The sequence below is a fragment of the Paramormyrops kingsleyae genome, chromosome 23 (assembly GCF_048594095.1).
Source record: "Paramormyrops kingsleyae isolate MSU_618 chromosome 23, PKINGS_0.4, whole genome shotgun sequence".
NCBI classification, from domain to species: domain Eukaryota; kingdom Metazoa; phylum Chordata; class Actinopteri; order Osteoglossiformes; family Mormyridae; genus Paramormyrops; species Paramormyrops kingsleyae.
Window position 1 is genome coordinate 8,670,944 of NC_132819.1, and position 24,493 is coordinate 8,695,436.

The 24,493-nt window shown below is 42.7% G+C and overlaps 2 protein-coding genes and 1 long non-coding RNA gene across 8 annotated transcripts; 2 read left to right on the plus strand and 1 right to left on the minus strand.

Annotated features, from left to right (window-relative positions):
• Positions 1 to 736: 736 nt before the first annotated feature.
• LOC111854314 (sialin) lies at positions 737 to 17,943 on the minus strand. Of its 3 annotated transcripts, none has more exons than XM_023832172.2 (12): positions 17,785 to 17,943; positions 8,460 to 8,533; positions 7,918 to 8,104; positions 7,594 to 7,811; positions 7,287 to 7,520; positions 6,787 to 6,961; positions 6,080 to 6,198; positions 5,627 to 5,788; positions 3,872 to 4,004; positions 3,195 to 3,342; positions 2,879 to 2,969; positions 737 to 2,415 (listed from the first exon to the last, which is right to left on the minus strand). In XM_023832172.2, exons 3-12 carry the CDS (start codon positions 8,006 to 8,008, stop codon positions 2,254 to 2,256), a joined length of 1,533 nt encoding a protein of 510 aa, XP_023687940.1. In that variant the 5' UTR covers positions 8,009 to 8,104; positions 8,460 to 8,533; positions 17,785 to 17,943; the 3' UTR covers positions 737 to 2,253. The 3 variants fall into 3 exon arrangements, with proteins under 3 accessions (XP_023687940.1, XP_023687941.1, XP_023687942.1); XM_023832173.2 differs by having other exon boundaries at positions 8,442 to 8,533; XM_023832174.2 differs by lacking the exon at positions 8,460 to 8,533.
• On the plus strand, positions 8,100 to 16,481 carry LOC140581880 (uncharacterized). 3 transcript variants are annotated; one of them, XR_011984928.1, is made up of 6 exons: positions 8,100 to 8,915; positions 12,093 to 12,324; positions 12,602 to 13,537; positions 14,149 to 14,203; positions 14,574 to 14,727; positions 16,169 to 16,481. It is a non-coding gene; the product is annotated as an uncharacterized lncRNA (long non-coding RNA). The 3 variants fall into 3 exon arrangements; XR_011984929.1 differs by having other exon boundaries at positions 12,639 to 13,537; positions 15,769 to 16,481; XR_011984927.1 differs by having other exon boundaries at positions 12,639 to 13,537.
• Positions 17,944 to 21,067: 3,124 nt separating the features above from the next.
• Positions 21,068 to 24,408, plus strand: ppt1 (palmitoyl-protein thioesterase 1 (ceroid-lipofuscinosis, neuronal 1, infantile)). Of its 2 annotated transcripts, none has more exons than XM_023832125.2 (10): positions 21,068 to 21,159; positions 21,458 to 21,638; positions 22,217 to 22,326; positions 22,424 to 22,551; positions 22,684 to 22,754; positions 22,886 to 22,988; positions 23,081 to 23,171; positions 23,416 to 23,514; positions 23,599 to 23,670; positions 24,031 to 24,408. In XM_023832125.2, the coding sequence occupies exons 2-10, from the start codon at positions 21,530 to 21,532 to the stop codon at positions 24,151 to 24,153; spliced, it is 906 nt and encodes a 301-aa protein (XP_023687893.1). In that variant the 5' UTR covers positions 21,068 to 21,159; positions 21,458 to 21,529; the 3' UTR covers positions 24,154 to 24,408. The 2 variants fall into 2 exon arrangements, with proteins under 2 accessions (XP_023687893.1, XP_023687894.1); XM_023832126.2 differs by lacking the exon at positions 21,068 to 21,159 and adding an exon at positions 21,166 to 21,299.
• The last annotated feature ends 85 nt before the right edge of the window (positions 24,409 to 24,493 follow it).

Here is a 24,493-nt window from a genome sequence, read left to right on the forward strand (position 1 = left end):
TTTTAGTATTTCTTTACCTACTTTGAGCACATTTAAACTTAGTCCGGAGGGTTTTAAAACAATCAAATCACAGAAAGAAAGAATCCGGTAATCAACTTTTCCGCCACCCTGAGTGTATGCGGTCATTATAATGAATGAATGAATGATATGCTATTTGAGGTTACCATTGTGAGGACGGCGAGTTGCTTACTTTGATACATTTTAAGCACACCGGAAAAACACTTATAACGGAGAAGCTAGCAATGAACAGACGCGAAAATAGGTGCTTCAGCCACACTGAAGGTACAGTTTCAGCGGAACCCGGCGTCTCTCTCGGGGAGTAAAACAACATGCATTTTTGTAGCCCGTAATACATTAAATAAGCGCCCCCTTTTTCTTTCTTTTTATTTTGCTTTACAATAATGTTTATATTTATGTCTGTGCTAATAATATGAATCAGAACAAGCAAAACATCCGGATAATTTAGTTACTATATTTCTGAACACTGTTCTAACTTTCGTAGCTTTTTTGATTCGTCAAACTCGGCAAAACTTTGGTGCGCCGAACAGGATGTACTTCGGCCACCAGAATTGCACATCCGGGTCATGGATACAATCTGATGCAAGCCTGAGCCTGGTTCGCACAAGAGGGTCGTGGCGCAAAGGCCTCTACTAAAGAGCGCTCGTGTGGGCGCCCTCTGGCGGACTCCCCTTATTATAATTTAAGTATGAGGTTAAATTTTATAGTGACGCATATATCGATGTAATAATTATATCGTTTATTTCTCAACAAATACACACATTTAAACAACGATTTAATAACATAATAACTGTTGTTACCTCTGGCACACAGAATATCTAAACACCCCCAATGTCAATGAAAAACAGTCCCGCTTTAACTACCCCACAAAAAATATTCACATAGATAACTGAATTTAATAAAAATATAGATAGAAAATGTTTTTCCCAATAATCTATTTAACTCAATGGGTGATAATCGTTTCATTTTAAAGTGCAATTTTTCCAATGACAAAATAATATACTTGCGGATCACAGGAATTGGGTTTTGCATTGGCCTCTAGTATATATGCATAACATTTCATCCCTTTGTTATTTTATATGGAATAATAAAGACATCCTTCATAAAAACAAAAAATTCAGACATGTTAATGGTATCTTAAGACCTAGTCAACTACTCAGTGAAAAAAATCCATTATGATTATACTTAATTGTTTCTTGAATAATTGGTACATCTTGGTCCAGGGCACAGGCCACCTTGACCAGGATAAGTGGGTCTTAGGATGGATGGATTCTTTTATTCAGATGCAGGGTGGCAGTGCCCTCATTTGTTTTCATTTGGGGTCTTAACTGCTGTTAATAAGCTCAGTTCCTTACCCACCAGCTACCCAGTTCAATCAGGGCAAATACCTGCACATGTGTAGTTAGATTCATGTTTCCCAACAATGTCTGAAAGTGTGTTAGATGTAAGACACCGGCAGATGCCATAAGCGTGACATAAGTGAGGTTGCATGTGGAGCCAACATAAAAAGTGCATTTGATTCCCTTCTAGAACATAAAACATCATATATCAGATAGATGGGAAATGGTTTAACAGCTAACAAAGCCCTGAGTAATCACTGGAATGATGGACGTTGCAATATTGGACATCAGCTATGAATCTGCCAAAGACTCCTAGAATAAGAATGCATTATCAAATGTCTGTGCACATTTTCCGTTTCTGCACCAAAAGACATTCTGAAAGTGTTTTAAAAATTATTGTAAACATCACAGAAAAAAAAATCAAGACGTGTATCGTAAATGTGAAATTATCTTTGAATATTCAGTCCAAAATGTAAACATGATGTTGAGAATTTCACCAAGAAATCAGAACTGGGTGACGCAAATGAACAAAGTTGCAAGGTATTTACAGGATAGCTTTGAGCAGGATTGACCGAGCTGTGATAGCTGAAAGACTGCAGGCCACACACAGCCAATGTGAAATAACTAGGAGTGGAACCCACATCCCCACCGTGGGGAGTACCAGTGGGGGAGCCTGTTACTCTGAGTTTTAATTTCCTATGAATCATGGAAAATCAAACAATGATAAAATGTTCAATGGTATTTGTCTGAACTTCTGATGTATTTGGCTGTACAGCTTTGGTTCTTTTCTTGGTAAATTTGTTACCATCGTCAGAATGTTTACAGCACTAAGTTCTAAGACAGTGTAACAGGAAGTGCCCGGTGTCTCTGCTTGGGGGTTACAGATCAGCATGTGTCACCCTGCCCTCCCGCTGCCTTCAGTCCCATCGTCATTGTCACTGAGTGTCCAGCGCTGGACCTTCCCGCTGCCAAAAATGGTAAAGATGAGGGCACCTGCAGCGCTCACTGCAGCTGACACAAGGAAGACGTTCCTCCAGCCCAGTAGGAGGTGCTGTGACTACAGAAAAGGAAAGCGCGATGGCTTCATTACTGATTACTCTACATCTAAGCAAAGTAAACAACCTGCAAAAAGTCTTTTAGCTATTTCAGGGAATGTACTGCAGGGCCTCCCTATGGATAAATATATCAAGTGGTGAACATTTAATGTCTCAGCCCTGATTGGCAGACAACTCAAAAATGTAGTTGATTTGTTAAAATAACACCCATGATATTTGATAAAATACAACACAACCTCACCCAAACAGCATCCAGTGGGACCAGCCATACCAACAATAGCTTGTAAATCATTTTAATTTTGAAATAATATTGATTCAATTAAAAAAAATTCAGTTATTTCCATATATTACTAATTAATTATATAAATGCATAAAAAGTAGCAATTTGGCTAGAGTCAAATAAAAATGAACTGTTTACAAATTCAGGGTCTTTGATAAACTGCTGGCCGTGAGGTCAGCACTTACATCTTTGGTGAAGTAACCCACAGCAATGGGGGCGACCACTCCGGGGATGGTCCCGAACGTGTTGGTGATTCCCAGCAGCATGCCTGCATACCTAAGAGAGAGGAAGCTCAAGCTAGGTGCCCACTGCGTATGAAGCAGGATTAAGGGAAAGTCTGGCTTTCTTTAGCCACTTTCATGGAAAACCCCCCAGGTCAGTCCCTCAGCCCATGGTGCCGGAACAGGTGGCCAGGTAACACCGTCGTTTCATACAGATGCGAGAATGATGGCGCGTGCGACCAGACCATGGAGGGGGGGGGGTGTCTCAAGCAGGACGTACCGAGGCGCGATGTCAATCTGGTTAACGAAGACTCCAGCAGCACTGGTGCCTCCGATGGTGGAGGAGACTGTGAGGAAGATGACGGCCAGCGACTGGTTGCATCCCACAAAGCCCATGGCAGCCAGGAAGGCAGCCGGCAGGAGGAGCCCTGAGCGGGGAACAGAACCAGCGTGACATGCTGAACTAGAGTGACATTGCTGTTGGATCTGTTGTTGTCGTTCTTGTTGCTTAGACTGTTCTGTTTCAGGTCATCTGGGTGTACGTACATACTTTCATAGTGATGCCTCACTTTTTAGACTATGTTCTGTGTTTTAGCATTTAAGCATTTTAGTTGCCCTTTTTGATATGCTCTATCTATCTATCTATCTATCTATCTATCTATCTATCTACCTATCTATCTATCTGTCTATCCATCCATCCATCCAGCTACCCACCCACCTACCTACTTATCAAATTTCATTAACAAGAATCGAGTAAGTTTCTGATTTCCTTCTTCATTTGCCTGTCTTTGGCCTTACCAGTCCTGACGATTCATTCAGCACCATTTCCATAGCACAATTTCACATGCTTCATTTGCAGGCCATTAACAATTTACTGTATTCCTTTTCATGACATCTGACAACTAACTGAGCCTCAATCGTCCCTCTCAGGCCCAGATCCCTTGTATCCCTGCTTGCCTGTGAGGGTGAAGATCTTTCGGACTGCCGTGACGCTTAGGAGTTTTCTCTCCAGCAGCTTGTCTGCCATGACACCAGACAGCATTGAAAACAGCCCACCACCCAGGTAGGGTAAGGCCGACAGGAAGCCGTTCTGAAGATGCAGGTCGTGACATGTGTGGGTGGGAGTTAGAGAAGCCGTTAAACAGGTAATGTTAACTGAGCTTTACTGAGTCATGCAATAAACTGAAAAGCATAGTCAGCCGGAGAATCTAAGGGTGTGTGAGGTGAATGGGCACAGGAACATTCCACCTGTCAACCATCACTCATACCTCCACCTGTCAACCATCACTCATACCTCCACCTGTCAACCATCACTCATACCTCCACCTGTCAACCATCACTCATACCTCCACCTGTCCTCCATCACTCATACCTCCACCTGTCAACCATCACTCATACCTCCACCTGTCCTCCATCACTCATACCTCCACCTGTCAACCATCACTCATACCTCCACCTGTCCTCCATCGCTCATACCTCCACCTGTCATCCATCACTCATACCTCCACCTGTCATCCATCGCTCATACCTCCATCTGTCCTCCATCACTCATACTTCCACCTGTCCTCCATCACTCATACCTCCACCTGTCCTCCATCGCTCATACCTCCACCTGTCCTCCATCGCTCATACCTCCACCTGTCCTCCATCGCTCATACCTCCACCTGTCCTCCATCACTCATACCTCCACCTGTCATCCATCACTCATACCTCCACCTGTCCTCCATCACTCATACCTCCACCTGTCAACCATCACTCATACCTCCACCTGTCCTCCATCACTCATACCTCCACCTGTCCTCCATCACTCATACCTCCACCTGTCAACCATCGCTCATACCTCCACCTGTCCTCCATCGCTCATACCTCCACCTGTCATCCATCGCTCATACCTCCACCTGTCATCCATCGCTCATACCTCCACCTGTCCTCCATCGCTCATACCTCCACCTGTCATCCATCGCTCATACCTCCACCTGTCCTCCATCGCTCATACCTCCACCTGTCCTCCATCGCTCATACCTCCACCTGTCATCCATCGCTCATACCTCCACCTGTCATCCATCGCTCATATCTCCACCTGTCCTCCATCGCTCATACCTCCACCTGTCCTCCATCGCTCATACCTCCACCTGTCATCCATCGCTCATACCTCCACCTGTCATCCATCGCTCATACCTCCACCTGTCCTCCATCGCTCATACCTCCACCTGTCATCCATCGCTCATACCTCCACCTGTCCTCCATCGCTCATACCTCCACCTGTCCTCCATCGCTCATACCTCCACCTGTCATCCATCGCTCATACCTCCACCTGTCATCCATCGCTCATACCTCCACCTGTCCTCCATCGCTCATACCTCCACCTGTCCTCCATCGCTCAAAACTCCACCTGTCCTCCATCGCTCATATCTCCACCTGTCCTCCATCACTCATACCTCCACCTGTCCTGCATCCCTCATACCTCCACCTGTCATCCATCACTCATACCTCCACCTGTCCTCCATCGCTCATACCTCCACCTGTCATCCATCGCTCATACCTCCACCTGTCCTCCATCGCTCATACCTCCACCTGTCCTCCATCGCTCATACCTCCACCTGTCCTCCATCGCTCATACCTCCACCTGTCATCCATCGCTCATACCTCCACCTGTCCCCCATCCCTCATACCTCCCAGCTGCCTGCCCTCCTTGGTCAGTGGCCCCCTTACCTGCTGGAGGTTAAAGTGAAGCACAGTGTCCATGTAGATGGGTAACGAGGTCAGCAGGGTGTAGTAGCTCCAGTTGGCACACATCTGGGAGATGATGATCGCCCACAGGGGCACAGAGAGCAGCATGGGCAGGACTGGCACCTTCCAGCCATGGGCACTTCCCTGTGGTGGGTGAGGAGAGTTTTTACATATATATATTCCCCTAGTCCTGGTGCAGAATGGCTGCTGTCACATCATCCAGCTGGGGGCTACACAGGGGTGGTGGGTGAAGTGGCTCCGCACCATTTCTGTAGAGTGCTTTGGGTGTCTTGAAACGCACAATATAAATGTAATATTCAATCACTCATTCATTAATATGTACACATATACACTGTATGTCGGTTTAGTAGAAAAGGTGCCATCTAGTGGTCATATATGGGCAGGCAATATTTTAGGAACAGGGTATTGTATTACCTGTGACCCAATGGAGTTGACGATGTAATCTCTCTCTCGCTTGCTGATTCGTGGATGAGACTGAGGCTCATCAGTCACGAGACAAAACCAGAACACTGCCCATAGACAGCCGCCGCCCCCTGGTGGAGAATGTGAGTATAACGTGTGACTATGAACTGAATCAGTGAATGCATGTTTCATTAATGTATAAAGTGCGAGTATTACAAATCCTGGATGCAGTTATCTACCATGATGCTCATAGGGGAGCTTACATGTGTGTTAGAGGGGATGCTGAGGTCATTCTTTGTTAGGGGGCTAAGTCTCTGTGCTTGTGATCAGAAAAGTAAGGCCCTTAACCCCCAACTCAAGGGGTGCCTCATGTTGGCTCACCCTGTGTTGTGACCCCCCCCCCCCCCCCAAGCTATGGACACTAAGATGGGGTGGGTCAGGGGTCTCCAACTCCGGTCCTGGAGAGCTACTGTCCAGTAGGTTTTCTATCCTACTTGGCTACTGATGAGCCACAGCTGTTCCTGGTATTTACCTGAGAAAAACAGCAAACCTACTTGATAGTAACTCTCGCGACCGGATTTTCGAGACCCCTGGGGTAGGTAATGGCAAAAACAAAGTGATTATTATTATTGCTATGTGTGTGACAGCAAGCAGGTCTGTAGGTGCCTGCTGGGGTGTGTGGGGGGCAGACAGGACGGGGCTCCTAAAACAGCCATTACCACAGCAGTAGAAGACAGCTGGCCAGCCGAGGTTGTGGCAGATGAAGCCGGTGAGGGGCAGCGCCAAAAAGGCCCCACAGCTGGCCCCCGCTCCTGAGAAGCTGATGAGGCTCGACCTCTCCAGGGGCGGAGCCCAGCGGGCCCACATGGCCATCATTGCTGGAAACGTCACACCCTGAAACACACAGCATCAGTACGCACAAATCTTGATAAAAGCGGCTGTAAAATAAGGAAACGAGTGTGAAACTTGTGGCACACGATCGCTCATAATGAGTGTGAAACTGAACTTGTGGCACACGATCGCTCATAATGAGTGTGAAACTGAACTTGTGGCACACGATCGCTCATAATGAGTGTGAAACTGAACTTGTGGCACACGATCGCTCATAATGAGTGTGAAACTGAACTTGTGGCACACGATCGCTCATAATGAGTGTGAAACTGAACTTGTGGCACACGATCGCTCATCCCCTGGTCCTGACATCCTGAGCGCTTCTCACCTCACCGAAGCCCTCGAGGGCACGCAGGGCGAACAGCCACGGGACTCCCAGTCCAGCCGCCAGCGGCGTGAGGAGGGTGAGGCCCGCCGTGCCCAGCACCCCTCCGCCCAGGAAGATCCGTCCGCCCAGATGCCCGGCTAGATACCCCCCAGGGATCTGAGTCACCAAGTAGCCAAAGAAGAAGGCCCCCAGGAGATAGCCCTGTGTGGCTGAATCCCAGGGATACCGCGGGGCCTGTGAGAGAACATGTCACATTGTGTACGTTTGTCTTTCTCGTCTATCAGCGTTCGTGTGTGCGGGTCCTCACCCCCCCCGCCTGCTCGGAGCTACTGCTGCCGTTCAAACTGGGACCAGAAGATGGACATCCCTGTTCTTCGGAGCTGTTGCTGGATGGCTGGGCATTGGTCCCGTTGACCATGGCAACCATGGCAACGCTAAGATTGACGCGTAGCCCATAGACGACGGCGAAACCGAAGAACATCAGAGCGGCCAGGTTGCAGCGTGCAGAGCAGCACTGGGGAGGCGCTGTGGCACATGACAGATACACGGCTAGTGTCCCGTAGCAAAAATAACACTCAAAAATTCAACTCGACCAGAGACGGAGGTTGGACACACACAGACAGCAACACACCTGATTCGTCCTCTTGTTTCCCCAAAAGTGGTGTGATTTCATCACTCCTCTCATTGAGGACAGGGTTACTGGAACCCAGGAGCCGCGCCATGGTAACCAGTCACCCAGACTGGCCTTCCTGGTGGTCAGGTGACAGCATAAGAAGGTTGTATTCCGTGAGTTCACTGCCCCATCCTGACAAGGCGCCCTGTCACAGTGAAAGACCCCGCTGGTGAAGGACTGAGTGGCCGCACATACATCCATAAACAAGCAAGTCTCAAGCTGATCAGCTTTGGTGAAAACACTCCTGCAAAGGGCCGTATGTCACCATATATAGCTGAGGTCACACTTCTGTTTGCAAATTCCCCAAAAAGGGTTACCACATAGGGGAAGATAAGCTTAATATGACAACACAAAAAATATGGATGAGTTAGACTATAAATAACTATATTCAGATAAACACAAGAAGACAAACGGGCCAATGAGAGATTACAACATGAGAGGATCTCTATTAGAAAAGGGAGAACAAACATATCAGTACTAACATAGATTGTTCTTCTCACCAGAAGCAGAAGTAGAGGTATTTGGAACATTGTGTAGAGGGGAATTATGTGGTCACATGGTGCCCAGTCACGGACTGCAAACGGAATTCAACATGAACTGTCACTTTCATGGAGGGACGTATCGCATTTAGGATACCAGCCGCTGTATGAGAGGACTTTGACTGTGTAGCACTTATGCAAACAAACCAGCTTATATCAAAGCCTAGACTACACTGTAAAAAAAATCCGTAAAAATACAGAATAATTTACCGTGTTAATATGACAGAATTTTACGTATTATTGTTTTACAGGTGTTTTACCAGTATTTTCAGTTGCGCAGTGCATCCTGGGAGCAGGACCACCACGAAGCGCGAAAGTCGAAGGACGCAGGAGCCGTTTTTTATATGGTGGTCTTACACGCGGTCACACAAGTTTCACTCAGGTTCGGGGACTGAGGAAACCTTTCACATTTCTCTGGTAAAATTAAGATTTTTATTTAAGATTAAGTTTTTATTGAAATTGTTTCTGCCACGAGCAATACTTTTTTAGTTGTGAAGAGTTGTGCAGGTTGCATTAACTCGTGTCTGCCATTAACGTTACCAGAAAGGTAGTATTTAACGTTGGCGTTTATTATTCATATTCGCTTAATGACCGCGTTAGCCAGGTTTTTCCTTAATATTATTCACGGAGGAACGCTGCGTGCATCTGTGTAACTGTCCTCACTATTTTGCAAAGTGGGTCGTTTATGGCATATTGTTATAGTGATATTCTTGAGATGTAGCGATATATATATATATATATACTGTATATATATATATATATATATATATATATATATATATATATATATATATATATATATTACATTCAGTATCTGTTCTGCGTCACCTGAGAGCTTTATACTTAAGGCATGGCATTTTTTTTTCTATTTGTCATTTATTTCCTCTAAGCCCCTCACATTCTTCTCTTTGTCCTGAAGCTTCTGAGTCTTTTTCCCCTTTTTATTTAACTTTTCTTGGGGAAAGATTAGATAAGACGGTCAGTTATGTTCACTTGTAATGTTTGTGACTTTAAATGCATCTCATTGACTGAATACCTGAAGCACTGCCGATCACACAGACATGTTAACAATGTTCATTTTAAATGTGGGTATAAAGATTGTGGAAAAAGATTTTTCTCATTTAACTCCTTTGCTGTTCATATGTCAAGAACACACAGAGAAACAAAGACCAGACAAACTTGGAATCAGAATGTGTCTGTACAGTTAAAGTGTTCATTGAATTTTTGTTGCAGAGAATATGCAGATGTTAAAGGGCTTGTGTCTCATTTGAGTGGCCACATACAAGAAGGTCTGGCTATAACTTGCCCCTTTGATGGATGTGCTAAGACCTTTAACCTAAAGACATCATTTTCATCTCATATTTCCAGATATCATAGGGGGTGGAATGTTATGCAGATTGCACCTGTTCATGTTTGCGAAGTTGCAGAACAGTCTTTTCCTGATGAGGGAGCACATATTGCAGGGAATGTACCTGAAGAAACTGATGTGATTGATGTAGAACAAAGTATGGATGTGGGGAGTGATAAAGTGCAAGCTAGCTACACAGAAAATCTAGCTCTGTTTTACTTGGGTTTGCAGGCAAAGTACTTGGTCCCAGCGTCCACTATTACAGAGATAGCAAATGAAATGAAAACTCTTCAGGATATTCAACAGGAGTATACAATGGCTGTACTCTCTCGAGAACTTGTACCATATGGTGTTCCAACAGAGACATTGACATGTCTTGGAAAGAGTACATACGAGCAGAGCCCTATGAACGAGGCATTGCATGCAAATGGTCCTTTATCTTCACACCATAGAAGGCTGCAGTATTACAAGACACACTTTAACTATGTTCAGCCTGTAGAAGTCACTCTTGGCTACAATGATAGTGGGCAGAAGAGGCACTATCATTACATTCCAATTCTGGAAAACCTCAGAGCAATGCTAAAAGAGACAAGTGCAGCTCAGCAGAGTGTAGCTCCTCTAATTGAAGATGGTATACTCCATGATTTCATGGATGGGTGTGTCATTAGATCTAATGCCATGTTTGCCTCCAATCCAGATTCTCTAAAGGTGATGCTTTTTCAAGATGCTTTTGAGGTGGCTAATCCTCTCGGATCTGCTAAGCAAAAGCACAAAGTTTTAGCTGTCTACTTCACTCTGGGAAATTTTCATCCTCACCAGCGATCAACTGTTGATCAGATGCAATTGGCACTGCTCTGTGCAGAGAAAGACTGTAAATATTTTGGAGTGGATAAAGTTTTCAGTGAGCTTGTGTCAGACTTATGTGACCTGGAGGTAAAGGGCATATCATTTGAGGATAAGATATATAAAGGTACTGTGGCATGCATAATGGGAGATAATCTGGGCTCCCACATGATTGGTGGCTTTACCGAAAATTTCAGCTGTGCTGATTATTTCTGCAGATTCTGTCTAGTCACCAGGAATGTATTTCAGTTCAGCCCTTTCACGGTTGCCACTCAGAGAGATCCTGCTGGTTATAATGAGTCTGTGCAGTTTTTGGAGGATCACCCTGAAGTCACAATGCACCAGGGCATTAAAGACAACAGTGTTTTCAACAAACTGTCGAATTTCCATGTGTGTCAGCCTGGACTGCCACCATGTCTAGCACATGACCTGTTTGAGGGAGTTGTTGATTATGATTTAGCAATGTATCTGCAGTTTTTAATTAAAAGACAAAAGTGGTTCAGTTACAAGTTACTAAATGACAGACTCAAATCATTTTCTGGTGAAAGCAATAACAAGCTAAATGCTGTTCCCTGTAATGGAACAAAGCTTGGAGGCCATGCAGCCCAAAACAGGTGGCTGTTGAAATTCTTGCCTATTTTAGTGCATGACAGAATTGTGGATGCTGACAATGCTGTGTGGCAGCTGGTACTTCTTCTCAGGGAGTTGGTTGAATTTGTCTGCGCACCTAGTCTTTCAGAGTCTCAGATTGCTTACATGAAGGTACTGATCGAAGAGTATGTGGAAATGAGGCAAGAGTTATTCCCACATGTAAATCTTAGACCAAAACATCACTATCTGCTTCACTATGCTGACTTGAGTTTGCAGTTTGGTCCACTCATACATACATGGACTATGCGCTTTGAGAGTAAGCATACTTATTTTAAAAGATGTATTAGGTCAAGCAAAAACTTCAGAAATGTGACTAAGTCACTTGCTGATAGACATCAGTTGTTTCAGGCATATCAGGCTCATGGCAGAATATTTGGGCCCCAGGTACAAGTTTCAGACTCCACTCGCTTTTATCCGGAGCTCTATGATGATGGCATAAGGGCAGCAGTTGCAGACTTTGGACTTACCTCATGTAACTCAGTCGTCACAGATAAGGTACACGTTAGAGGGACATCATATGCAAATGGAATGCTCGTTTTGCTGAGATATACTAAAGGGCAACTAGGGTTAGGGCAAATAGCGAGCATTTTTATCAAAAGTGAAACAACTGCCCTGCTTTTGGTGCGGGAAAAAACTGCCAACTGGGTGCCTGAGCTTGGAGTCTATGAAATTTCTAAAAATTGTTCAGATAAGCTCATTTGCAAAAATCTTGATGAGCTTATTGATTATGTTCCACTTTCCTTTTACCACAGAGGTGCAAGATTACTCATCCCACTTAAGCATATGCCACTATGGAGCATGTGAAAGAATTAGTTAAGAAAGCTCTGCCATTGCTCAGCAGTGATGTGATAGACTCGCTCATGGATAGACTCGAGATCATTGGAGTAAGTTGTGTAGATGACCTTAACTTTGTGAGGACTGAGGACGTTGATGGAATTCTGCCACCCATTCAATGTAGAAGACTAATTCAAGCTTTCACTGCTGGTAAGTTTTTCGTTTTTGAACCCTAATCCTTCTGCACTATATGGGCTGTATATCCTGTTTAACCATGGTCATTAACCTGCCCTAAATTCAACACATCAAAAGTAACATGTAGTTTCAATATCAATATTTTGCTTTCAATAACACTATTTCTTTTATTAATTTATTTTTATTTTTTTAATTAGTCTTTGTATATGTAAATTATTCACAGATTGGTTTGGGCATATGTAAACGATGGACTGGATTGTTATGACTTAAGTCCTACATCTTACTTTAACAGCGGATGTCATTCATTTTTGGTAATGTATGTTATCCAGAGTCTCAAGCCATACCTACTCCCACTGTGACACCTCTGCCACTGAATGTTCATCTCTCCCCAACATTACCTCCAACACCTGAGCCCACTGATAATTCATCATCCTGTGCAACATATGCTATACCATGGAACAAAATGCTCCCAAACCTCATGCTTGCCTTGAGTGAAAAGAAACGACCAAAGCCGAAAGAAAGAAGAGAGCTGGTTCGTATAGTTATTGATGATTTACTGGGTAAACAGCATGGAAGACCAGGAAGAGCAAAGCTTCGAGAGATTGCAAAGCAGATTGTACAGCAATATCCCTGCTCTTTCCAAGATAGAGATCTCAATGGAACAAATGTCATTGGATCAGGTTATGATAGTCTCTTTGTACAGCTGGAAAACAGAGTTGAAAATGTTCGAAGGCCATTAACCACCAGCTCAGCAAAGAGGCCAGCTGAGGATGAAGATGCATTGAGGAAAAAATCTACACATGCGGATCGCTACGGATGTGTGATGTGGCAGCCTGCTGTTGAAGGTACAGCAGAACTACAATCTAAACAAGATGAACTGAAAACAGCCTTCAAAACCAATGATCTTCCAGAGTCATCTATTCGAAAAATGATGGCTGAAACATACAGCATCCAGCGTGCAGCTATCAACCAAGGAAGCACAGTAGACACAATATTGATAGAGTGGCCCTTCCTTTTTGAAGCTGTTCACTTCTTTGATCACACATGTACCCTCCTTGGCTTTCCGGTGCAAACAAAGTTGGCAGAGGAATTGTCAAGAAAAGGAAAGAACATTAAAGACTTCCTTGAATCAAAAGGGGATCAAGTTGGTGAAGATCCACTACAGCTGATCTCTGGCATTGCAAAATTCTTCAAGGAAAATCCTGACTACCTTTTCTACCAAAATGAGGTAGGGTTAGACTTCTTACTGCCTTGTTTTACAGACATTCATCAAAACCTATTTATTTTTTATAATTGCTTGTACGTAATTAAACCCCAGATAATGACTAAGATACATCTTTATTTTTTCTTTTACAATATATTGTAATATAAAATGAAGTTGGATTATTTGCACATTAACATTTCTTCTATGATCTATGCTTTGGCAGCTACCCATGGTCCTTTCTTCACCTGCTTCTCACTTTCCCTGCTTTGTGAAATAGGGTTAGTTTAGGGATGCACTTGATTTGTTCAAAACATGAAATGAGTTGCCAAAGCAACTGGCAGTTGAAGCTATGGTTGGGTACTGAAACTCAATTCCAGTATGTAACCGGTGCCAATGTAAATGGTATGACAATGTGAATTTCTGTGTCTCTGAAATATAGCTGAGTTTCCATTACAGATTAGAATCAGTATATGTGCATAATCAGTTATTGTTGTATTACATCACAACTGATCTTTACAGAATATTCTAATTCTTAGTAATTATGAACCTACTGTACTTATATGGGAAACACTATAAACAGAAAATTCATAATGACATTCATAATATTTCTTTGACCCCCCACCCCCCAACAACAGGACTCAACTGCTGCTGGACTGTGCAACCCAAGCACTCCCTGCATTCTTATCATGGGTTTGTAGTCTGTTACTTTCTCTCCACAACTAACTTACGATATATTTGCTTTTTTTTTTTTTTAACAGAATGCACTGCAGACACCTGGACTTCTATAAATGGTTCAAATGTTTGCTTAAAAGTACAAATGAAAGAATATATTTTAAATTAAATTTTAAAAATTAGATTAAAAATATATCCAATATCAAAATAACTACACCTGCTACAGCTGGGAGTCTCCTCCGTCTTCTCCAACTGCATATTCCCCACTGTTTAGTTGATGCAAACAGTGCATTTTGGCAAAGTGAATTGAGTATACATAATTTAAACTATGTTTGGAGTGATTTTCTGAATTGGACAATGTCTGTCTTTGATTTGTCTTTATATTAAGGTGATGGGCGCTTCAAGATTGTAGTAGATAATGAAGTTGTCAACGATCACATCAGCTCCCCCATTGTCGCCTTGAGCTATGCCTTTTCTTTGTTTTATGTCTGTAACATAAAATATCCCAAACAAATGTCACTTACCCTGGAATTCATACAAAGGTAAGCAAAACACATTTTGAAATGTTGTTGATTGAGCATATTTTTGTCGCTGTTTATTGCATATATGACATTGTGGAATTCTGCTTTCCTCGAGATTAAATGTATTGTGTTGAAATGCATTGATAAAACAGGGATACAGAGTGTGACCAATTTAGGCACATTTGCACCCAAAATCTGCATATGCAACAACATACAGTATATGTGTGCATTTAAATTGATTAGCTGGTCAAAATGAGTCCAATCACAAGGAGGAGGTGATTAGCTGCTGATTCTTTCTTCAGTTTAGTCAGGAAGCTGCATATCACTGAACAGCATGAAAAACACGGTTGTGAGTACTAGCCAATAGCTGACACGCTAAAGGTCTTAAAGGACCTCCCACTGATCTCAGCTCAATGACTATAGCGATGCCATGCTGAGTTGAACCATAGCGACCACATCTCAGACCCCCACCTACAAGTGTTGCAGTTCAGAATGATTTGCTAAACTAATAAACCTGATGACTGACGTCCACTAGGTCTTTTCGGCAGGTGTTTCGTTGGTGAATCACATCTATCAGTCGTTTAGTCTTGATAAGATGCTAAACAGTAACCCTGACTGATATTCAGAATGGCAGAGAGATGCACGGGAATGGTGGCAGTGGTAATTCCACTGAAATCAGCTGTTCTCTGAAGGAACAGTAAACAAATTAAAACACTCCCCATGTGAACAAATTGATCAACAAATTGAGCAGAACTGTAATCAAACCATGTTCTTTCCAATAGTAAAGTGTTGTTAAAATCTTATCTAGCTCTGATTTAAAGGAACCCAGAGTTTTAGCTTGCATTACACTAGCAGGAAGACTATTCCATACTCTAACTACATGCTGTGTAAAGAAGTGTTTTCTCAAATTCAGTTTAAAGTGATCTCCCGCTAATTTCCACCTACAGTATGGCCACGAGTTCTAGTATTTAAACTAATATTAAAGTAGCCATGTCTTAAGCTACACAGGAATGGGGCAGAGATGGACGGAGATCTAACACTACTACTGGGTTTGTGTTTCAGATGCTCATGTGGCACAGTAGTGGCATGAAACTCTGATTTAAAAATTCTGCATTAAAGTGTTGTTCTACGCTAGTTCAGAATGCAGCCATGAGACACTGGAAGTTATACTGTATGGCCCCAGCAGTTCCTGCACTGCGTTACAGTTATACATGAACACTGACGGAGATACTGTGGTGACTTATGGTGCTGTGGCCCTGAAAATGGATAATTTGTTTTTATAATACAACAATTTTTTTAGAACTAATATTGTTAATTGTATTGACTAATTATTGCAGCCCTAATTCCAATTGTCATGAAGTAGATGAGTACTTTTACATCTCATATTAGTCTGTATGCTACTACGTAGTTCAAGATCATTAATTTAATTGTGTTTAGTTATTTTTTTTTCTATTTTTTGCAGAGTTCTCATTGGAATAAATCCCGAACGAGGAACAAAGTCAGAAAAAAAGGGAACAAAGCAGCAGCACATTCCACCTAGACTGCTGAAATTCCTCTACGAACTGAATAATTTTGAAAGTCAGTGGAAAATTTGAGTTCAAAGCTAGTTAAATCGACTGGTTTAGTTTGTTGTTTTAATGCTTCTAGTGGTGCTTTGCATTGTCAACATGTTATGTGGCATTACTGTGGCATTTTTAATGTGCAATATGTTTACATGAGTTACAGATGTTTACTTGAAAAAAGTTTCCCTGAAGAAATAAACTTGTTACTTTGTATATATTGTGTTGGATTTATTTGATAATGTGGTTGTATTATGTGTTTATACATTCAAATGTGATTCATATATTGTTAATTTATTGTGTTTTAGCATTGTTTTAAGAGTGGAAGAGAATATGTATTCACCAGCAAATATACAGTAGGTTAATAGCTTTGCATTTCAACTTGACAATGGTGACTTATTTCATCATTAAAAACTTTGGCTTAAAGATTGACGTCTGTGAATGGTACAGATGATATACTGTAAATCTAGAGAATTTTCCGCTTTAGGATTAATGGAAGTGTCTGTGAATGGTACAGAAGATACACTGTTAATCTACAGAATTTTCCGCTTTATGATTAATGGAAGTGTCTGTAAATGGTACAGAAGATACACTGTTAATCTACAGAATTTTCCGCTTTAGGAGTTACGGAAGTGTCTGAATGGTACAGAAGACATACTGTAAATCTACAGAATTTTCCGCTTTAGGATTTACGGAAGTGTCTGAATGGTACAGAAGACATACTGTAAATCTACAGGATTTTCCGCTTTAGGATTTACGGAAATCTTCATAAAATCAACAGATAATGTACTGGTAATTTTCTGCCAGTACATTATCCGTTTTTTTACGGATTTTTTTTTTACAGTGTACAAATCTCAGACACAACAATAAAATTATTCTGTAGTCTCTTTATGAAGTGATATAAGACGTGTTGTCATAGCCTGTGATGCTGCGCATAATGTCTCAGCATAATACTAACAAAATAATCCTTAAAATATATCAGCTAATACTTCCAGCTGCAGAATTAACAAAAGAAGAAGAATAAATCGTGCGTTTTTATCATTATAATGATGCAATTTATCATAAAATTCTGATCAATGATCATAAAATTCTGAGTTTGTTTGTTGCCCACTTTAATTTGACTTCCAAATTTACTTCCGTATTTTTTTCTCAAACGAAAACTGATTTTTTTTTTAATCTTAATATCGTAAACTCTATACATGAGCGCAAAAATCTCTGAGTGACTTGTCAGACCTAACAGCGGATTTTGCCATAAGAAATAAACAGTAAAAAATAAACCATTTAACTTAGAAGAAAACGAAAACCTGAACATTGAATTTGTATATTCTGTCAGTAATGGGAACTAATTTAATTATAATTTTGTTGAATATGTTGGATATGTTCATGTTATTCCCCGGATCACAGTCGCAACAAAGAATGAGATGTTACCAATCACGGTTTTTACTTGTTGACATACTTAAGTTTAACAACACTTTAGAAGCTATTCCATGTCACAAAAAATAACTATTAAAAGCCCTACCTAATAATGGCTAGATGGCTGATACAGTCCAGTGGAGCCGGACGATCTGGGTCCGGTTAACTTTCGGTCCGGAGAGTCACCGCATCCCCGACAGCTGGCAATGCGGAACGTCCGGAGAAACTTGTACGCCGAACTTTGCCGGATCATGTGATCGCCCTGGCCGGGCAGCAGGAAGTCGCCGGCGCTGCCAGATGCTGTTGCTGCCACCCAGAGTCACGCAAGAAAAAGCGCGCCGGGGGGTTCCGTTCTGTGAAAACTCTTACACTACCCCAAAAGTAACATTCTCATTCCACAAATTACACAAATTAAGTGTACAACGTGTTATTTCGGTAAATAGGTTATACTAGGCTCTGGTGTAATAGCCTGCATTGCTTTCCGTCTATCCTCATTTAGTTAAACGCTTAGGCGTTATCTGTGCTCGGGCTACAAGGAAACAAAACAGTTATTCGTTATGATGAACAAATCGTGAGGTGCGATGACGAGCTGGCTGTTGGCGACCACGGAAGCTGGAAAACCCTGTGCTAGATGTGACGGTCTGCGACTCGGTACATCCCAAAGAAAGCCAAGGCAAATAGGCAGGAGGAGGCGGAGAGGGACGGGACATATATCAGTTACGGAGCCTTAATTCGGCATACACATATGTAGCTCACGGATTAAAAAAAAAAAACCTCAAAATAGTGGCAAGGTAATTCAACCAAAGGCAACAGAAATTTGTTTTGTCTTTTTCATTTTACGTGTTCAGTTTTTATTACAAAGATCGGGGACTAAAACTTTATGAATGTTTATACTAAACTGGGTCCTGATGGTTTTCATTATGGGAATGAAACTGTCATATTCTCGTAATTGCTATTATCAGATCTAATCAGGGACGGATTATGGGTTGTGTGGGCCCCTGGGCAAAACGTTCGCGAGGGCCCCCCACCACCACCACAACCACCACAATTCAAGGGCCCTTGGCAGCCTAACGCCCTCCCTCCATGTTTCCATCAGAGGCCCTATAGGGTCAGGGGCCCTTGTAGGCAGAGGATCAAAGAATGTAGGCCCTCTAAAATAGACAAAAGAAAATACATTGTTGATAAGCGTTGCAAATTGTTTTGGGCTAGGGGCCCCATGGGCCCCCTGCACCCCAAGGGCCCCTGGGCAGCGGCCCCGCTGGCCCGGTCCGTAATCCGTCCCTGAATCTAATGCATAATTTAGTAATTATGCATTTGCTAATTAATCTCTGTCCTGGGCTATTTTTCTTGCGATATGGATATTCTGGCTGGTTTTACAGACTATTTGAATGGCTCTGGTGGAAAAAATGGATGTAACTTTTTAATGCATTGCTTCAATAAAATTAAATTAACACCATCTCTAAAAGTGCAGCCTCAGGAAAGTCACAGTACTTAAAAGAATAAACCACCCCTGAAAACAACGACAAACTAATGTCCCGTCAATGTAGCCACATTAAGCCAGCGCTCATTTTAAAATTGATTGATTAAAATCACATTGCTTTGTTGACCTTTAATATGCACTTATGTAAAATGCTCCCAGAGATATTTATTTTACAAATTAAATGCTGCATTATTTTGAATGTTTTTTACATTTATTCGTAAAACTTTTATTTCTAAGAAAAATCTTAAATATTAAAAATGTGTATTAACATATTTGCTATAAAATGTACATCTATCCATCTGGAAGTACTAACTCTCAGACAGCCTGTGTTTGACCGTGTGTGTACTGGCTCTCAGGCAGCTTGTGTTTGGCTGTGTGTGTACTGACTCTCAGACAGCCTGTTTTTGGCTGTGTGTGTACTCACTCTCAGACAGTCTGTGTGTGTACTGACTCTCCTGCAGCCTGTGTTTGACTGTGTGTGTCCTGACTCTCAGACAGCCTGTTTTTGGCTGTGTGTGTACTGACTCTCCTGTAGCCTGTGTTTGACTGTGTGTACTGACTCTCAGGCAGCTTCTGTTTGGCTGTGTGTGTACTGATTCTCAGACAGCCTGTGTTTGGCTGTGTGTGTACTGACTCTCAGACAGCCTGTGTTTGACTGTGTGTGTACTGACTCTCCTGCAACCTGTGTTTGACTGTGTACTGACTCTCAGGCAGTTTGTGTTTGGTTGTGTGTGTACTGACTCTCAGACAGCCTGTGTTTGGCTGTGTGTGTACTGACTCTCAGGCAGCCTGTGTTTGTCTGTGTGTGTACTGACTCTCAGACAGCCTGTGTTTGGCTGTGTGTGTACTGACTCTCAGACAGCCTGTGTTTGTCTGTGTGTGTACTGACTCTCAGACAGCCTGTGTTTGGCTGTGTGGGTACTGACTCAGGTTGCTGCTGCTGCTCACTCAGCAACCCTGGATAGAACAGGCATTTCTGGTTGAATGAGCATTGGTTCTATTGGAAAGCACTATTAAAACACCAGGATGGTCAGGTTGTAACATGCATAACAGCAGCTACTTCATCAGCCTTAGACTAGGACTTGAATAGCTGACCCAGTGCACACAGAACACATCTGATTCATTTACTTCATCAGAATGGGTAAGATTTCTTTATTGCCATCATAAATTTTGCACATTAGGACCATTCAATAACATGAATCCAATAAGAATGAACTACTTCTGAGTATACAGGCCAGGTCATGGCTCAGTTTGTCATGTGTTGACTGAGCAAAGCAGCTTCATTGACCAGATAGATTAGCTAATCATATCTACGTTCCGTTAGGCAACGATCAGTCAAGTCCGAGAAAGTGTTATAAGCACGTGCACGGATGAGGGAAACTTTGCCGGGATAAATACAACACAAATAACTCACACTACACAGAAAATGATATAGCATGTAAAATGGACTGGGTTACAGATACAGATAAAATTCCCAGGTTATTCGTGCTAACTAATATGAGAAAATGTATAATAGGTGTCGCTTTACTTTTTCTTGCAAAGTAAAAATAAAACGATTCATTCAACCAACAGCAAGCAAAATCAAAAGCAAAACTGTATTAGTTTTATTATAGCAGAGCTTCTGATAGAGCTTTCGGTGGAATTAATTTATGTGAAATCACACCGTTCTGCTACATCGAGTAAGATTTCTTTATTGCCGGTATCATGGATGAAATTATTGTAGTGACTCCGGTGATGTCCCAGACTTATAAACTCTAAAGATAAAATAATTTAATGGATCGGACTTAACAAAATATATTGACGTTATTTGACCATGTTTTAACCTAAAAAGCAATGTATGTTTCGACGTAATCAGTTATTCATTAGCGATAGCAGTGCTACTTAACTTCCAAAAAAAAGAGCACAGACGTCGCTCTGCCTCGGCACCAGAAGCGCTGCAGTGGCGCGGTCACGTGATGCGGATACACAATGACTGCGGAAACGCGCACCAAATAATCAAAGGTATCAAGTAAACACATTACGTTATTTTCCAATTCATTTCCGTTAGGGGTATGCATTCTGATCGAAAAATCGTTATATTGAAGGGTCCGTAAAAACGTAGTATTACAACCGGGAAAACCATATCAAGCTATCTGGCGCGAGTAAGCCGGTTTGCCTGTTCAAATGATCATTATCTAATATTGCGTAGGCTTAAGGCTACTGTTTACTTAATATTCTGAGCCAATTAGCTTCCTTCAGTCTAGAAACGTTTCTCTCTCTTTTATGCTTTATATCACGTGATTTCACCTATTGTGTTCAGATTTGACCACGGAAAGTCCGTCGCTGTCCGTCGTTGCTCTGCTCCGTCTGCGAAACTGTTTCAGCCACAAACATGCCACCGGCGTGTCTGCTTATGGGGACCTTATGGCTGCTGCTCGCTGCCCTGAATCCAGCTTGGGGGTCCAACAATACTCTCCCTCTTGTTATGTGGCATGGAATGGGTAAGATTGTAAAAACATGGGTACGGATCGCTTGTGTGTTCCAGTACTCATTTCCTCATAAATACGAGCAGGTTGACTGACTGATCTTAGATGTATATGCTACTATTTCATATGCCAAAGATTTAAATGTTACGGAAAACTGAGCGCGTGCATGTGTTGTCTTTTTTTCTGTAACTCCTGTTCTTGTTACTTTGAAGTATTTTAATATAGATGTCTTTACATTTATTGGTCTGCAATAACAAACATAAGAAATTAATATTGGGGGGGGGGGGGGGGGATGTCATTCAGCAGGTTAGCATGCTGTGTCTGTGATCGGAAGGTCGTCAGTTTAAATCCCACTTTTGGGCCCCAGGGAAAGGCTGATAACCCCAAATTGCTGCAGAGACTCACTGACCCTGCTTTCCCAAAGAATATGTGTTACATTGGATTAAATCATCTTCTAAATAACTGTAATGTTAAAATGAACCTGAAAATAATCATGCTTGGAATTGTTGTATAAGAAGCAAAATTTATTTTCTTGTTTCAGAATCACTTCCCCCTTTAAAGGTCATTATTAACCCCCCCACTCTCGTTTACAGGGGATAGCTGTTGTAACCCTTTGAGCATGGGTGCGATAAAGAAGATGGTGGAGGAGGACCTACCAGGGGTGTACGTCCTCTCCTTGATGATTGGCAAGACGATCGCACAGGTAGGGCAGTGACCCCCCCCCTGGCCGCCTCTCTCCATCCTGACACATCTTCACACCGTCTCTCTGAATGACCGTCATCTCTCCCCCCCCCCGCCAGGACACAGAAAATGGCTTCTTCCTGGATGTGAACACGCAGGTCTCCATGGCGTGCGAGCAGCTCGCCCAGGATCCCAAGCTGAAGGGGGGCTACAATGCCATGGGATTCTCCCAGGGGGGGCAGTTCTTGTGAGCATGGAGAATGGAGGGCTTGGAGGGGGGTGTTAACACAAGTTTGCTTTTGTTTGTCATCTTAATGGCTTGTGGATGAGAAGACTCAGTCTTTTTTTTTTGTTTTATATACTGCCCCCATCACCCCAGGAGAGCAGTGGCTCAGCGATGTCCCTCCCCACCCATGAAGACCCTTATTTCCGTTGGGGGTCAGCATCAAGGTATGGGGCGCACACTCCGGGCAGAGCTGCCGCTCCCTTTCCTGCTTTTACCGTTGCCTCTGATCCTGAATTTGACCCGTTTTGCTGCAGTGCTCAGTGGTGGCCCTGCGCCCGTGTTTTTCCTCTGACAGGGGTGTACGGCCTACCCAGGTGTCCGGGGGAGACGTCTCATATCTGCGACTGGATTCGGAAGATGCTCAACTCTGGCGCCTATAGGGACTTGGTGCAGAAACAGTGAGTTTCAGCTTGCATTCGAAGGCCTGGGTGTGTCTGGGTAAACATGACAGAGCCCCCGTCACACGCCCCCCCCGTCTCTGCCGTCTCAGTTTAGTGCAGGCGCAGTACTGGCATGACCCACTGAATGAGGACCTGTACAGAACTCACAGCCTCTTCCTTGCTGATGTCAATCAGGAGCGGGTCAGTGATACGGCATCAGAATGAACTTTGCTGGGATTGACATCATTTAAACATTCCTGGCTTTGTCAACTTGAAAGCAGTGTCAGAATATGTGAACTTCTCATCGCTTTAAACTTTATTATAGCAACAGTTGTCGATTATAAGTTTGCATGTTTTTATAGATGGAAAAATTCATTAGTAGTCATTAGTTACGACATAAGTCTGCTACCAAAATACATTTGGGTACCTTTCCGTCTCACCCCAGATGGTTAATGAGTCCTATAAGAAGAACCTGCAATCTCTGGAAAAATTTGTGATGGTTAAGTTCCTGCAGGACAGTGTTGTGGACCCAGTCGACAGCGAGGTATGGAAAACTCAGACAAGCAGACTTAGACTGTGATAATGAGTTGAACAGGAATAATTAATCCTGCCTCTCCTGTATCTTCAGTGGTTTGGGTTCTATAAGCCAGGCCAGGGCACAGAGACAGAGACCTTACAGGAGAGCGCTTTGTACAAAGAGGTAAGCGGGTCTTTATACGGAAATACATTCTTGACACTTGGACTGTGGACCTGCTGACTGTGATTTTTGAAATCATATTTAGAAAACGTACAAGGTCAACATGCCCTCCATTCCTAAGTGTTGCACTTTTCAAAACAGAAAAAAAAAAAAAAAAAACTTCAATTGCCTGTTAAGTTTCAAAAATACTCAGTAACTTGTTCGTAACTGGTGCCATTTTCTATGTAGTTCTATAGAAATGTCTTCAAACGGTATCAACCCCCAGCTCTTTCTGCCAAAACAGCGCCGTCATTCTTGTTGGGGAACAATGAGGTCCTTTGCAGTTTTTGACCACTTAACACGAGCGTGTGTGTTCTCTGTTAGGACCGACTGGGTCTGGCGGCTATGGAGAAAGCGGGCAAACTGGTGTTCCTTGCCTCTGAGGGAGATCACCTGCAGTTCAGCAGGGAATGGTTTGATGCCAAATTACTGCCGTATCTGCGCTAGAAACATCAACACACAGCAAACCCCAGTCAAGGGAACTGCTGCGGATGCACACCAACTCCGTCTCATCTGCTGTTACTGCTACTAAATTCTTAACTAGCAATATTACACTCAAACACCCTATGGTTGGTACTGTTTACATCTCACTGTTTGAAATTTAGCTTTTACTACCATTAAACCAATGAAAAAGGAATTAGGAGTCTATGAAATGATTTGGATATGTGGTGGAATCAGAAATAAAATTATTTTAACAAAGAATGGTGTAGTGTGTTTAAGACTATGTTTGATGGTCAGGAAGGTCTGACACCCAGGATTTTCACAAGCAAATACAACAGGACAGGAA

Excerpts from the sequence above, each read along its gene's own strand:
- LOC111854314 (XM_023832174.2), bottom strand. The coding sequence starts at position 8,008 with ATGGCGCGGCTCCTGGGTTCCAGTAACCCTGTCCTCAATGAGAGGAGT. Across the intron at positions 5,789-6,079 it reads TCAACTCCATTGGGTCACAG|GGAAGTGCCCATGGCTGGAA; the intron begins GTAATACAATAC and ends CACCCACCACAG. Across the intron at positions 4,005-5,626 it reads TTCACTTTAACCTCCAGCAG|AACGGCTTCCTGTCGGCCTT; the intron begins GTAAGGGGGCCA and ends CTGCATCTTCAG.
- ppt1 (XM_023832125.2), top strand. The coding sequence starts at position 21,530 with ATGCCACCGGCGTGTCTGCTTATGGGGACCTTATGGCTGCTGCTCGCT. Across the intron at positions 22,552-22,683 it reads TCCCAGGGGGGGCAGTTCTT|GAGAGCAGTGGCTCAGCGAT; the intron begins GTGAGCATGGAG and ends CCATCACCCCAG. Across the intron at positions 22,755-22,885 it reads CGTTGGGGGTCAGCATCAAG|GGGTGTACGGCCTACCCAGG; the intron begins GTATGGGGCGCA and ends TTCCTCTGACAG.